General features: G+C 55.6%; 1 protein-coding gene and 1 pseudogene across 19 annotated transcripts in view; both read left to right on the top strand.

Annotated features, from left to right (window-relative positions):
- The first annotated feature begins 3 nt into the window (after positions 1 to 3).
- On the top strand, positions 4 to 1,157 carry LOC101085248 (annotated as a pseudogene).
- Positions 1,158 to 2,751: 1,594 nt separating this feature from the next.
- The window catches only part of CDK20 (cyclin dependent kinase 20), an 87,054-nt gene continuing 75,966 nt past the window's right edge, over positions 2,752 to 13,839 (top strand). For 14 of the 19 annotated variants that reach the window (XM_045042545.1, XM_045042544.1, XM_045042543.1 and 11 more), the window contains exons 1-7: positions 2,752 to 3,090; positions 3,526 to 3,639; positions 5,759 to 5,947; positions 6,172 to 6,293; positions 6,478 to 6,540; positions 7,208 to 7,331; positions 7,653 to 7,808. In XM_045042545.1, the coding sequence (XP_044898480.1) occupies positions 3,016 to 3,090; positions 3,526 to 3,639; positions 5,759 to 5,947; positions 6,172 to 6,293; positions 6,478 to 6,540; positions 7,208 to 7,331; positions 7,653 to 7,808 (843 nt within the window). In that variant the 5' untranslated portion in view covers positions 2,752 to 3,015. The other 5 variants (XM_006939028.4, XM_045042548.1, XM_003995311.6 and 2 more) reach the window with 5 other exon arrangements.

The following is a 13,839-nucleotide window of genomic DNA, read 5'->3' as shown; positions in this document are numbered from 1 at the left end:
CCGTTCATGCTCTGTCTCTCTCTGTCTCAAAAATAAATAAACGTTAAAAAAAATTTAAAAACAAAACAAAAAAAACATACTCTTACCATTCAATTCAGCGACTGTTCTCCTGTTTTGGCGTCTACCCAAAGGACTGGGAATCTCATGTCTAATTGCCAGAACCTGAAAGCAACATAGGTTTCCTTCAGTAGGTGATCGGATAAGTAAACCTTGGTCTATCCCGACGGTGGGATATTACTGACGTGCTAAAAAGAGATGAGCTCCTCCACTTTTGTGTACATGTCCTTGGCAACTGAGGTGTTGGCAGGCAGGCACCATGGATCAGGTAATGGAGTGCATAAAGCCAAGTCGGCAGTTTGTGAAGGGCTCAGTTTGACTGGTTAAAAGATGCACTACACCCGACAGGAAAGAATGCCAGAAGATTGTCATGGCAACAGCAATAAGATAGGCTATAATAGGATTCATTGGCTTTTTTGTGTGAAATCGATGCATATTCCTATCAATAACATCATTGTTGGTGGCTGAATATCTTTTAAGAAGAGTTTTTCATCTTGGGGATTGGTAAACAAGTGAGAATTGAAGAAGCTCATGGAGTAAAAATTTGCCTGTATGTTTTGGGTTTTTCTATCATTTTTTTCCTCCAGATGTTTTGTATTTCTAAATTAAAATAATTTTGAAATAACGAAATAAAAATTGAGCTATCAAACCATGAAAAGACATAAAGACATAAAGGAAAATCAAATGCATATTACTAAGTGAAAGAAGCCACTCTGAAAAGGCTACATACTGTGTGATTCCAACTCCGTGACCTTCTGGAAAAGCCTAAACTGTAGAACAGTAAAAAAGTCTGGTGCTTGCCAGGGGTGAGGGGAAAGATATGAGTAGGATGAACTCAGGGGATTTCTAGGGCAGTGAAACTATATACTATAATATAATACCATAATGGTGGGTATGTGTCATTATGCATTTGTCAAAATTCATAGAATGTACACCAAGAATGATGTAGACCATGGACTTTGAGCAATAATGAAGTGAAAAACTGCTAATAAGTAAACAAATAAAATTTCTACCTAACCCAAAGTCATTAAGATATTTTGTTTTCATCTAAAAGCTTCATTGCTTACATTTCATATTTAGTTTTGCAGTACACCTGGAATGAATTTTTGTGTATGGTGTGAGGTTTGAGTCAATATACATTTTTTTCTTCATATGACTTTTCAAATGACTCTGTCCTATTTTTTGAAAACCATCCTTTTCCCATGCCACACTGTATTTATCCTCACCCTTTGTACTAGCTATAAAGTATTCCATTCTAAGTCACTCCCATTACTTATTTACCATCTGCCACGGCCTCTGCTATCAAGCAGCATGAACATCTTTGGAGATCAAGGCATTCTTCTGCAATTGTTAGAAGAAAAGTGGAACTGAACTTCTGAGCCAGAAAACATTTTTTGAAAATTAATAAATGATATGGTTCAAAACAAAGAATACAAAAAGGCCCAGTGAAAAGTTCACCTCCTACCAATCCTTCCAGTCCCTCCACCAGATAACTGCAGTCATGAAATCTTGAGTATCTTTGCAGAAACCTTATAATGGACGAACAAGCATTAGTTACATGTTTTTCTTAACATAGCTAGTGGCACACTATGTTCTGTTCTGCATCTTGCCTTTTTAGCTAAACAATGTATGTTAGAAGTCTTCCTATTACTGCACATAAACAAGCATCGTCATTCATTTTTGAGGCCACATATTCCACTGGAAGGGTATACCGCCACTTAGTCTCCTATTGATGGACGTCTGGAACGTTTCCAGTTTTTGCTGTTCCAACAATGCTACAATGAGTAACTTTACACATGCCGTTTTACTTGTGTGCGGTACATCTGTTGGGGGAATTTCTAGAAGTGGACTTGCTGGGTCCAAGGGGATATGCATCTGTCATTTGATCAGCATCGCCAAATTACAGCCCCACAAGCAAAGGGTAAGAGTTCCTGTTTTCCCATAGCCCTGGCCTTTTATTTATTATTATTATTTAATTTTTTAAATGTTTATTTACCTTTGAGAGAGACAGAGACAAAGAGACAGAGCACGAGTGGGGTAGGGGCAGAAAGACAGAGACACAGACTCCCAAGCAGGCTCCAGGTTCTGATATGTCAGCACAGAGCCCAACCGGGGGCCGAACCCACGAACCGCATGGCCTGAGCCAAAGTCAGACACCTAACCGACTGAACCACCCAGGTGCCCCTGACTAATGGCCTTTTAGATCTGGGATCTTTAGCCATTTGATAGGTGGAAAATTGTAGATTATTTCGCATTTATTTTATCGTGGTGAGATCGCGCATCTTTTCCGAAGTTTAACTTAGCAACTTGTGTTTTTTGTCAAAATCCTTTGTATACACTTCTTTAAAATCGCTCACTGCAATTTCCTCCTAATGTTTCCTCATGAGAAGCCTTAGACTTGGGCTTCCTGGTCAGAGTTCGAACTTTTTAAAAGGTCCCAGCTGACCGTCCAGAAGGGAGGCCCCTTTGATGCTCCTTCCACAACTTGGTCCTGAACCGGGCTCCCTATCTCACTGACTCCTGAGTAAGCTTGAAGCTGGCATCTCCAGCTAGGGTTGGGGAACCCTGGCCGGCTAGGGAGGAGTTGGCCCCGCCCAGTCACCAGGAGTCCCCGCCCCCGACGCGTAGCCCCTCCCCCGGCCCCCGCCTATCATGACCATGCGGCCCCGCCCCCTCTGCGTCCCTGGCGTCGCACGTCACGTGACGTCCAGAAGCTGCGGGCAGGGGAAGCCGTCCGCCATTGTTTCCCCGCCCCGGCGCTGGCGCCCTCCGCGCACGATGGCTTCCCCCGAATGAAGCGCGCTGCGGCCGGACCGCGGGGAACCGGCGAAGGCGCAGACGACGCCCGGACACCGTCCCCACCTCCGGTCGGCCGCCCGGTCCGGCTCCCGGAAGCAGCCCGTTGCTAGGCAACCGCGTCGCTCCCGCGGGGAGGGGCGGGGCGTGCGGAGGGTCTGCATGGACCAGTACTGCATCCTGGGCCGCATCGGGGAGGGCGCGCACGGCATCGTCTTCAAGGCCAAGCACGTGGAGGTGAGCGGGGCCGTGGGATCTCCGCCTGCAGCCGTTCCTGGCCGAGGGACCCTCCCCCCCGACCCCCCGCCACCCCCCGCCACCGTTTCCCCTGCCCGCGTGTGCACCGCTGCGCCTGCCTCCTCGCCCTGCTTCGTGGTGTGCGCCCACCACTTTGGCCCCCATCAGTGGGGGCCGTCCGGGTTGCAAGCTTCCCACCCACCCGCGAGGCCACAGCAGCTATGCCGCGAGTGCCCGAGGAGCGTGGCCTGAAAGCCTCTTAGCTGTTTGCGCGGCGCTGGGACAGCTGGTCCCGGGCTGTACCTGATTTCCCTCCCTTCCCACCCCATGAGGCCCCTGGGCCTCTGCGTCCCACCCAGGTGGCGCCTTTCCCGTCCCCGCGGCCCCTTTCCCAGCCTGGGATGGGTGGCAGTGTCTGCGTTCTGTCCTGCACAGACTGGGGAGATCGTGGCCCTCAAGAAAGTGGCCCTGCGGCGGCTGGAGGATGGCATCCCCAACCAGGCCTTGCGGGAGATCAAAGCCCTGCAGGAGATCGAGGACAATCAGCACGTGAGTGGGGCTGGGGTTGGAGGGCCTCTCCTTCCCTTGTCCACCTCATCCACCCACCGACTTCACTCCTCACTCATCCCTCTCACCCACTGATTTTCTTCCCTTACTCATTCTCTTCTTCACTGACTTCTTTCCATAAAGCATTTAGTGATATTTAATGATAACGATCACTGCCACCCATTGAGCTTCTGTTCTGGTCACAGGCTGGGTTAACTGTTTCAGGTATTTGTCATTCTGAGTTCTCCGCTGCTCAGCCAGGCCCATTTCAGGATCTCCCCTCTGCCAGCTTGTGGGCGCTCGGCTGGTCCCAGGAGGCTTTGGTCAGGGTCTGATCGAGGACGTTCTAACCTTGGGTCCTCTCATGGGCCCTACCCTGTGCTGGGCGTTGGCCCTGAGCGGACTTCTGATGATTTAAGTGCTGCAGGGGAGATGGACAGAGGCTGCAGGGCCCACGAGGCTTGGTCCATGGGGCTGGGAGGCACTGTGGGCACGCGAGGAGGGGCACTTCCCTCCAGCCCCGTTGCTCTTCACGGTGCTCTCTCTCATCCCTGGCAGGTGACTGGTGTATCCTGTCCTGCTCTGACTTGCTTGTTATCCTCTGGAGATGTCCGTGACATGTTGGCTATGTAACAGAAGCACTTTGTAAACTGCTTGTAAAACACATAAACTATGCGCCCTAGTTTTGTACAAACATGTGTGCCTATATGTGAGTGTGGGATTGTACGTACCCTGTCTGTTGTAAAGTCGGCTAGAATGTGCTGTAAGTTTGATTGTAGGTGATAGGGTTTTTCTTCTGTTGTTTTTTCTTTATAATTCTGTGTGTTTGAGTATATGTGTGTGACCTGGGGAAAGATTGGGTGCTATCTTCAAAGTCTGAAAACGAGCAATAAAAGTCCACGGGCTCAGGGCACCTGGGTGGCTCAGTCGGTTGAGTGTCTGACTTCGCTCAGGTTGTGATCTAAAGGTTTGTGAGTTCAAGCCCCACGTACGGGCTTGCTGCTCTCAGCTTAGAGCCTACTTCAGACCCTCTGTCTCCATCTCTCTGCTCCTCCCCCTCCCCTCAAAAATAAACAAACATTAAGAAAATTAAACAAAAAAAAGGTCCACGGGCTTGCACGCACAGCCCATACATGGGAGGGTGACACGGGCCCTCCACCTGTGAGTCAGCAGCCCTGGAGGTCCCACCTTCAGATGCCCCAGCGTGGAGCCCAGGCTGCCCTCATCTCCTACCCGAATGATCGCGCCATTTCCTTGCTGGTGCTCCCCTCCCCACCGTCCAAAAGTGTGGATGAAACCCTTCACTTCCCTGCTGGAAAAACCCACTGGCTTTTCTTCACACCGAGAGCTGCAGCCCCTCTTCATCCTACATGACCTCTGAAGCGTCCCCTGTGACGGGTACCGTCCGGGCCTCAGCACAGGGCAAACGTCCTTCCCGTAAAGGACCCTACATGCCCGTGTCCCTCCTGCTGCCTCACTGTCCCCTCTGCCCCCAGGGCTTTGTGCTTGGTGCTCCTCTGTCTGTGCTCCTTCCCGCATCCCTGCCTTACCGACTCCCCTCGCCCTATTTATTCTGTCTGTCCTCGTCAGAACCGGGACACCCCAGCCGTTGGCTCGCTCAGTTGTCTGTCTCCCTGTGCTGTGAGCACAGCACAGGCCCTGCCAGGCCTTGCTCCTGCTCCGTGTTGTGCAGCCTGGCCCCTCTGACCTGTGGTCCCTTGGGAAGTGTATGTGATGTGTGTCCAGCTCTCCTGGTGCTGGGGTTTCCTGGCCCTAGAGGAGCCCAGAGGAGACCTGTGCCCTGTGTTTGTGTGTGTGTGAGTGAGGGGCAGGGGGTGGGGGGGGACGCTGCAGGTGGTTTTCCAGTTCCTGGGCTGGGGGGATGCCCAGTCACTGCCCTGGGTGACCTTCCCACCTCCTCTTCCCTGAGTGAGTGAGTGGAGTGTTAGATGGGGACCATCTTCTCTCTGGAGAGGGGAACAACTGGGGGTTCCGCATCCCTGGTTCTGAGCTCAGGTCTCACATCACCCACCCACCTGGTCCTCTGTCTGGGGTGGGGCTGGGGTCCCCCAGCAGGTCTGAGTGATGTGGGTCCCAGGGCTGACGGGATGCCTGTCCGCAGGTGGTGCAGTTGAAGGCCGTGTTCCCGCACGGCGCAGGCTTTGTGCTGGCCTTCGAGTACATGCTGTCGGATCTGGCCGAGGTGGTGCGTCACGCCCAGAGGCCCCTGGGCCAGGCACAGGTCAAGAGCTACCTGCAGATGCTGCTCAAGGGTGTGGCATTCTGCCACGCCAACAACATCGTGCATCGGGTCAGTGTCAGCACGGGCTGCGGCGGGACCTGCGGACCAGCCCTTGAAGAGGGGTCAGAGGGGCAGGACCCGTGGTGTGGCCACACCACAGACTCAGTGGCCCTGGAGAGGGTGGGGCCTGGGCTGACCCGGGTGCTTAGCCTGCCACATCCTCCTGCCCCATCCTCCTGCCCCAAGGTCCTCCAGGGGTGTGGAGGAACTGATGCCCCCTTTGGTGTCTTCAGGACCTGAAACCGGCCAACCTGCTCATCAGTGCCTCCGGCCAGCTCAAGATAGCAGACTTTGGCCTGGCCCGGGTCTTCTCCCCAGATGGCAGCCGCCTCTACACACACCAGGTGGCCACCAGGTAGGGAGGGCCAGTTCCCAGGCAGGAGTTGGCAGAGGACAGGCCCCAACCTTCTCACCGGGCTGAGATGCTTCTGGACCTTCTGTTCAGACATTGCTTGTGGGGCTGATGTGGGGCGGGGGTGACCTTTCTGGGCAGCCTCCGTCAGACGAGTGAGCTGGCTGTGCCCACCCCCTCCTCCCAGGTGGTATCGAGCCCCGGAGCTCCTGTATGGTGCCCGCCAGTATGACCAGGGCGTCGACCTGTGGTGAGACTTCTGTGGGCTGGGCACGGGGGAATGTGGGGTTGCTAAGCCATTTGGGGGCGTCTTCGTGCTGTGAGCTCTAGGTTGCCTTGGGGGTGTTTTCCCTCGTTGGGAAGTCTCTGAGGAGTTTGGGGTCAGTTTTCACTTGGGTGGGGGTCAGGTGTGATGGGAGCAGGAAGCATCTGGGCTGGAGTCAGGGAGGTAGTTGAGGCTCAAGGCATGGATCCTCTAATCTGGTAGGCAGGAGTTGGTCATATGCCTGGGTGTGAAGGCTCTGAGCCTTTATTTGGGTAGGATGGTTTGTCCATGCCTAGGCACTTGAGATTTAGGGGCTATTTTGGAGGTCTGTCCCAGAAAGTGAGGAGTGAGAGACGGTGGCTGCGTGTCCCAGAAACTGAGGCTCTGAGAAGTCTCAGAACCACTGAGGGGGTTGCTATGTTTTCTAGGGTTGAGGCCAGTGAGCTGTTGGCGAGGGGGACGTGGTCTGTGTTCTAGGCTTGTGGGTTTTGTGTACGAGTCTGTAGCCTCAGGTACGAAGCCGCTGTGCTGTTCTGTGGTTCCTTGGCCCTAGTATGGGGTGTGGGTGCAGTGTGGGGAGATCTGTGTCATAGTGTGAGGCGATCGAACTGGTGTGGGGAGATCTCTGAGCTGTCTGGGTCTGTGTCTGCAGGGCTGTGGGCTGCATCCTGGGGGAATTGTTGAACGGATCCCCTCTCTTCCCTGGGGAGAATGACATCGAGCAGCTTTGCTGTGTGCTTCGAATCCTGGGCACCCCCAGTCCTCAAGTCTGGCCGGTTTGCAGGGGTTCCCAGCGGGGAACGGGTGGGGGCGGGTGTCTTCCCTTCCCCCCAACAGCTAGGACCACCCTCTGTGCCTTTTCTCTTGTGGCTCCACACCTCCCTGGCCCCCTCCCCTCCCCCCAGACCACTGTTCTGGCCTCTCGTGGCGGCTCCTCCCATCCTGCCCTGCTGGATGCAGGAAGCCGGGTCCTGTCCCTCCCCTCCTGCCGGCACACTGGCACTTTGTGCACATGCCTGAGACGTGGGGGGGTGGGGGGTGGGATGACCGGTGAGCAGGTGGGCCACGGCCGCACGGACTGATGACCATGGTCCTAGGAGATCACGGAGCTGCCCGACTACAACAAGATCTCCTTCAAGGAGCAGGCGCCTGTGCCCCTGGAGGAGGTGCTGCCCGACGCGTCTCCCCAGGCCCTGGACCTGCTGGGGCTGTTCCTCCTCTACCCTCCGCGCCAGCGCATCTCAGCCTCCCAGGTAGGGTGACCCCGTTTCCCTGACCCTCCTCACTCAGGGCCCTGTGATAGGCTGGCACCAGAACCCGGGGGGCCACGGGCAGGCGGGGACCCCAGTAGAAGGCATGGCCACCTTGCCGGAGAGCGCGCCTGGGTTGTGGGTGACCGGCTGCCTCATCCCTCCAGTGGATATTTACTCTGCATCTGCACACGCCTGGCATCTTCCTGGGCCCTGGGGGTGGGCAGGTGGGACTGACTCGGGGGGGGGGTGGCAGTTTAAGCTTGGGGAGGCGTTTTTCAGGGAGAAATGATGAGCAGAGGTCTGGCGAGGGGGACCTGGAAGGGGGTTGTGTGGCTGGGGAGGAGAGGCAGGACCACGGGCTGATGTGGGAGCCTCTCTCGGGCGTACCCGTGCCCGCAGCCTCACCGTCCCCGTGCCCTGCCCGCCCCAGTACTAGCAGGCCCCTGGTGAGCCGTCTCAGCGGACCAAGGCTGCTGGACCAAGGCCACCTGCCCGCCTCCCTGTCTACGCCACTGCCTCTCAGATCCTGCTTGTGTCTCTTCGGGGCACCCTCCCCTGGCAGGCCAGCTCAGACCCCAGCAGGGCTTTCCTGTGGCTCCCTCTCCGAGCAATCACATCTTGGGGGACATCACCTCTGTGACCCTCCTGGCCACTCTCCCCCCGCCCCCGGGCCCCAGGCCTGCTGTGTGTCCTCAGGCCTTAACTGTGCGCCTCTGGGATCTCTGCTCCAGCACCCCTCCCTGGAGCTCGCCCGCACTGCTCTGCAGGCCCGCAGCCTCTCTGGTCCCCTCAATCTCCGCTGTCGCTCTGACACAGCACTAGTCATCTGACGCTCCCTGTCCCTTTCTCCTCTGTCTTGTGTGTCACCCATACCCCTGACTTGGGGAAGACTCACAGGGAGGCTCTGTGTTCTGCCCCCTGCTGGCTCCCGAGAACCTGTAACGGTGTTCAGGTGCTGAGCACGTGGAGATGCTGTGGAGCAGGTGTGGGAACGAGCCTTGGCAGGGCAGTGCTCCATCCTCCCTCAGAGGCAGGTGAGCTGAGGTTGGGACGGGGAGGTGACTCATTGCCTTCTGTCCCTTGCTTGCCGCCCGCAGGCCCTCCTGCATCAGTACTTCTTCACGGCTCCCCTGCCTGCCCACCCCTCGGAGCTGCCGATTCCCCAGCGCCCAGGGGGACCCACCCCCAAGGCCCACCCGGGCCCCCCCCACGTCCATGACTTCCACGTGGACCGGCCTCTCGAAGAGTCACTGTTGAACCCGGAGCTGATTCGGCCCTTCATCCCGGAGGGCTGACGCTGGGCCCGCCCTGCCGTCCTGTCCCCCAGAGCCCCCTGGGCTTCTTGTTTCTCTGCTGAGCCTGACCCGACCTCCTGTGGCCTCTACACAGCCTCACTAGGTCCACCCCTCACCTGGTCTGCTCCCAGGCTGGGGATGAGGACATCCGGCTCCAGCAGAGGGGACCTACAGCCGGTGCCATTGGCCTCCCATGTGCGTGGTGCCAACTGACCCATCAGAGGGAGACTGTGAGCTCCGTGGCTGTGGCTGCCGTGGTGCTGGTTGCAGGCCCTGCCTTCCAGGTCAGGAATGGCCCTGGTGGAGCCATCTAGGGGAGCAGAGAGTGTAAGGTGTCCTCACGTGGGAACACGAGTGGGAGGGCAGCTTTGTTTGATTTTGTTTTCAGAGGCATTGAAAGCTAGTTCACTTTGGAGGTTTATTGTAAAAAGCCCAGGTAGTTCTGCCTGGTGTCAGCCCCCCTCCATTCCTACCGAGGGAAGTGGCCAAGGTGGCAGGCGTCGTTTCCCGGCCCTTGTTTCTCTGTGGTCACCAGGAATGCGGCTCCATTCACGGCTCCTCCGGTCCTGGGGGCTTCATGCAGTGGGGCTCCCATTTGGAGGTGCAGTGGCAGAATTCAAGCCCCGGGATGGCTCAGGTTGGGGACCGATCGGGGTCAAGCCGCTTACCAGCATCTCTACCCTGAGGACAAGGGTGAGCCAGGACCAGACGTGCCACCTCCTTACTCAGGTACAGAGCAAGTGAGGAGATAGGCATTCTTGGAAGTCATTTGTTAATTCAGTAAATCTGAATACTTAAGCCCAGTTGGCTCTTGTTTGCTTGCTTAATAAATTTTGATCAGCTGATTCTATAATCTACACAGAAATGAAAGGGTTAAGAGAAGGCAGAAGAGAAAAACCAGGGAAGGACTCACTGTTAGACCTAAGACTTTTCATAGGGCCTGTTGAGACAGTGCAGTCCTGGTTCAGGAAGAGTTAAAAACGGACCAGAGAAACAAACATATCCTTAGCAATCTCTTACTCTTAAAATGTGCATTTTGTTCTTCATGTGGCTAAACCCGTGTCAGCCCTGAGCACAGGTGACACTGCCAGGCATTGCCTCCAAGCTTCTGGGGAAATACAAAACAATAGACACAGCGTTGCTTTCAGGGAGAGGTCTGATGTTTTAGGGATCTGTCCTCTGCCTGTTTGTCCAGCCACATCTTCTGTCGATGCCAAGCTCTAGTCTAGCTAATTTCTGGGAGCTCTCAGCTCCGTTTAAATTTGAGCCTGTACCCACGTCTGGATCACTGACCCTCCACAAACTCCATCCACAGGATACTCTAAACTTGCCCTTGAACCTGACCTCACCTTGAATGTCAAGGTCAGAGTGAGGCTGAGGGTCACTGTGAAAGCAAAGGTGAGGCCAGGGTGAAGATCCCAGTGATGGTCACAGTGAGTGTCAGGGTCAGGTGAGGGTAGGGATTCAGGATAGCGTGGATGGCAAGGTTGAGGGTTGTGAGCAGGGCGAGGTTGGAGGAGGGTCAGGGTCAAGGGTGAGTGTCAGGACCAGGGGCAGGCCCGAATCTGGTAAATGAGTGGCCCATGGCAAAGGCCAGGTTGAGAGCGGCAAGGGTCCGAAATGGAGGACAGGTCAAAGGTGAAGTCAAAGGCCAGATCAAAGGCTTGGGAGGGGCTGGGTTCAAGACCACCACAATGTCCAACGTGAGGGTCAGTGCAGGGGTGAAGGTCAGAGCGAGAGCCAAGGGGTGGTTAGAGGCAAGTGGAAGGTCAGGGAGGAGCGGGGCTGACTAGCTCCAGCTTAAGGCGGAGGGCTGGCGGGCTGGCAGGCTGGCAGAGGATTGACCCAACAGAACGGAAGCATTGAGCACTGGGTGGGTGTAGTCTGCGGGGCGGAAGTGGGGTGGGATGGGCGGGGTCTGGCCGTCCGGAGCGGAAGGAAGCATCTTGGCGTGCTCCTCGGCCTGCGGGCCAGAAGCACGGCGTGAGGGGCGGGGTTTGGCCCTCGGGGCGGAAGCGTGGCGAGATGGGCGGGGTTTGGCCGGAAGGCCAGAAGCGCGTGGAAGGCGTGGCCGGAGGGCGGAGGCTGGGCGGTGCGGGCGAGATGGAGCCGAAACTTGGGTTCCATGAGCTCCTGCACGTTTTCTCCTTCCTGGAGGCCCGAGACCTGCTCTGCGCCGCCCAGGTGGACAAGGTAGCGCGCCCTGTCCGGGAGGCAGGGCTGGCTTTATGGTTCCTGCGTGTCCAAGGCTGGCCCTTTTCTGGGCCTCAGTTTCCCCGTTTGGGGGGCGGCGTCCGGCGGCCAATTCCGTGGTGGGCCGAGCGCGCTGAGGCCGGGGTGGTGACCTGGAGGCTTGTGTGGGTGCTGCGAGCCGCCGCCCCGGGGACTCCCAGAGCCCTGTTCGCTGGTCTGCTGCGGCCCCCCTGCCATCAGCTTTCACTGCCTGGATGGGCTTGGGGGGCCTGTTTCCTTGCCCCTCCCACCTCTTCTGGAACATTCTATAATTTCCCTCTGGGTCTTGTCTGGGAAGCCAAGAGTTTCCTGTGAGTGGTGAGTCCCCTGGGGTCAGGGCGCCCGCACACCTGGGTCCTGGCTGTCATCCGCCCCGTGTGCACCTGCGCCGGCTCCTCCTAGCGCTCCGCACAGCTTAACTGCTGGTACAGTGTACGTAGTTCATGTCCGCTTTCCCCCCGCTGGATTCGTGCCTGACAGCCAGCATCCTGTCTCTGGCACCCAGCGTGCCCTTTGTAAATACTTGTCGAGTCAGGGAGTTTCATAAAGGAACCTAAAATACATTTGTTAACCTTAGATAGAAAACTGCCAGTTATCTTACCGGCAAAAATGGGTTTGTTTGGGAATAACGGAGAATTGCAATTCAAGACCAGCGGGGCCAGGCAAAACTAGGCGAGTCCAGAGAAGAAAGCTGAAGCTCTTTTACAGAGGAGGCGAGGCTGGAAGGGCTGTTGTGAACTAAAAGTCCATTGCAGTCAACTGGGGACTGGAAGTGTGGTGGCTTCTCCCTGGCTGGGCTGTGACAGTCTCCTTTGCTGGGCTGTTGGGAGGTGGGGTGGGGAGAAATCTTACTCCCTCTGAGGCAGTGAAGGAGTAGCTAAACTAGCATTGGTTTGCAAGGTGCTGGGTCTGCAGCTGACCAGGGCTGTGGCCTGAGAGCCCCCCTGCTGGTCTCCAGAGGATTTTCTTTTTCTTTTTTCATTTTTAAGGTTTATGTATATTTTGAGAGAGAGCGTGAGGGGGAAGGGGCAGACACAGACGGAGAGAAAGGATCTGAAGCGGGCTCTGTGCTGACAGTAGAGGGCCCGGTGTGGGGTTGAACTCCCAAACCATAAGATCATGACCTGAGCCCAAGGCAGACATTTAACTGCCTGAGCCACCGAGGCGGCCCTCCTGAAGATTTTCCTTATTAATTGTCACACATTCTCATATCGTTTTACAGAAAGATCAATAAACAGATTCGTGTTTGAATTCCATAACTATATTTGAAATGTGTCAGGTAAAATACCGGGTTTCATCCCCTTTTTTACCAATAAAGAGACAGTCCCACCCAGCTAGTCCCATACAGGGCTGGGACTGGATCCCTGCAGCAGGCGAGGGATGGCACAGGGGCAGAGTTAGGAAGGAGGGCGACTTGTACCCTTGGGCAGCACAGGCTTCTCTGGGACATGGTTTCCCTGCTGGGTAAGATGAAGTCAGTTATCCTTGCCTCACTGTGTTGTCGTGAAGGCCAGCATCTAACAGAGGGGTCCTCTGGGTGGGTAGTATTTATTTTTCAGATTATATTGCACATCATACTCTGTGTTTGGGGAATAAGGTCTCAATTAGGCTTTGAACTGGGAACTCCATAAAAGGAAAATGCGTAAATCCTCTTGACTGTCTCGGCTTGATTTCTGCAAATTATAAACTTTACATTCCTGCCAAAAAGACCGAGGCACTTTGATCCGGCAGGTGAGCAAGGGCTGTGTGAGCGGGGCCCGGGCTGCGAGGATGGTGTTTGCTTCTGCCAGGGACTGGCCAGCCAGGTTCTGGGATGGGGCCTTCAGTGCGTCTGGACCACAGACAACTCTCCAGAGTGGTTCCCTCGGAAGCTGTGTGGGCTCCGGGATCCAGGCTGGCCTGGCTGGAGAGGCCAGGGCGTCCCAGGACGCAGCTGTGGGTCTGGGTGAGGGCAGGCATGACGCTCTGGTTCCCTCAGATCAGGACTGACTGATCCCGAGCCTCTCTCAAATACTTCTGCAGGGGGCGGTTTATGGGAGCAGGGCTGACCGTCTCCCAAGATGGCTGTTCTACCATCTTGGCGTCTCTGGGACACCCTCCAGGCCAGTGCCTGTAGTTAGTCCGTTGCGGCAGCCTTTCTGGAGCCTGTTGCCCTGCCCGCATTTCCAATTCTTCCTTCTCGAAGGAGCCAGTGATCTAACTGAACAGGCTACCCCGCCACTCCTCATTCACAATTGCCAAGTGGCTTCTCACTGGTTTTGCCATTACGACTTTGCGAGTTGGCTCTGAGCAGATTTCCAGCTCCTTTTCCCAGAACCCTTTACTCCACTTAAGGCAGAATGCTCACTGGTTTCTTCTCACTTCACAGTCTTTGCTCCAGTAGTTTTCTCTCTCCCTGGAATGCTTCAGCTATTGGGGATTTTGTCAGTAATCACTTCTGAGCCCCTCAGCCCCACCGACATTGTTATACTCTCCTTTCTCACTCTTGATTGTTTTTATTGGGC

This window comes from Felis catus, chromosome D4 (assembly GCF_018350175.1).
Source record: "Felis catus isolate Fca126 chromosome D4, F.catus_Fca126_mat1.0, whole genome shotgun sequence".
In the NCBI taxonomy this organism is placed as follows: domain Eukaryota; kingdom Metazoa; phylum Chordata; class Mammalia; order Carnivora; family Felidae; genus Felis; species Felis catus.
The sequence above is the reverse complement of the archived record's forward strand: the minus strand, read 5'-3'. Positions and strand labels throughout refer to the sequence as shown.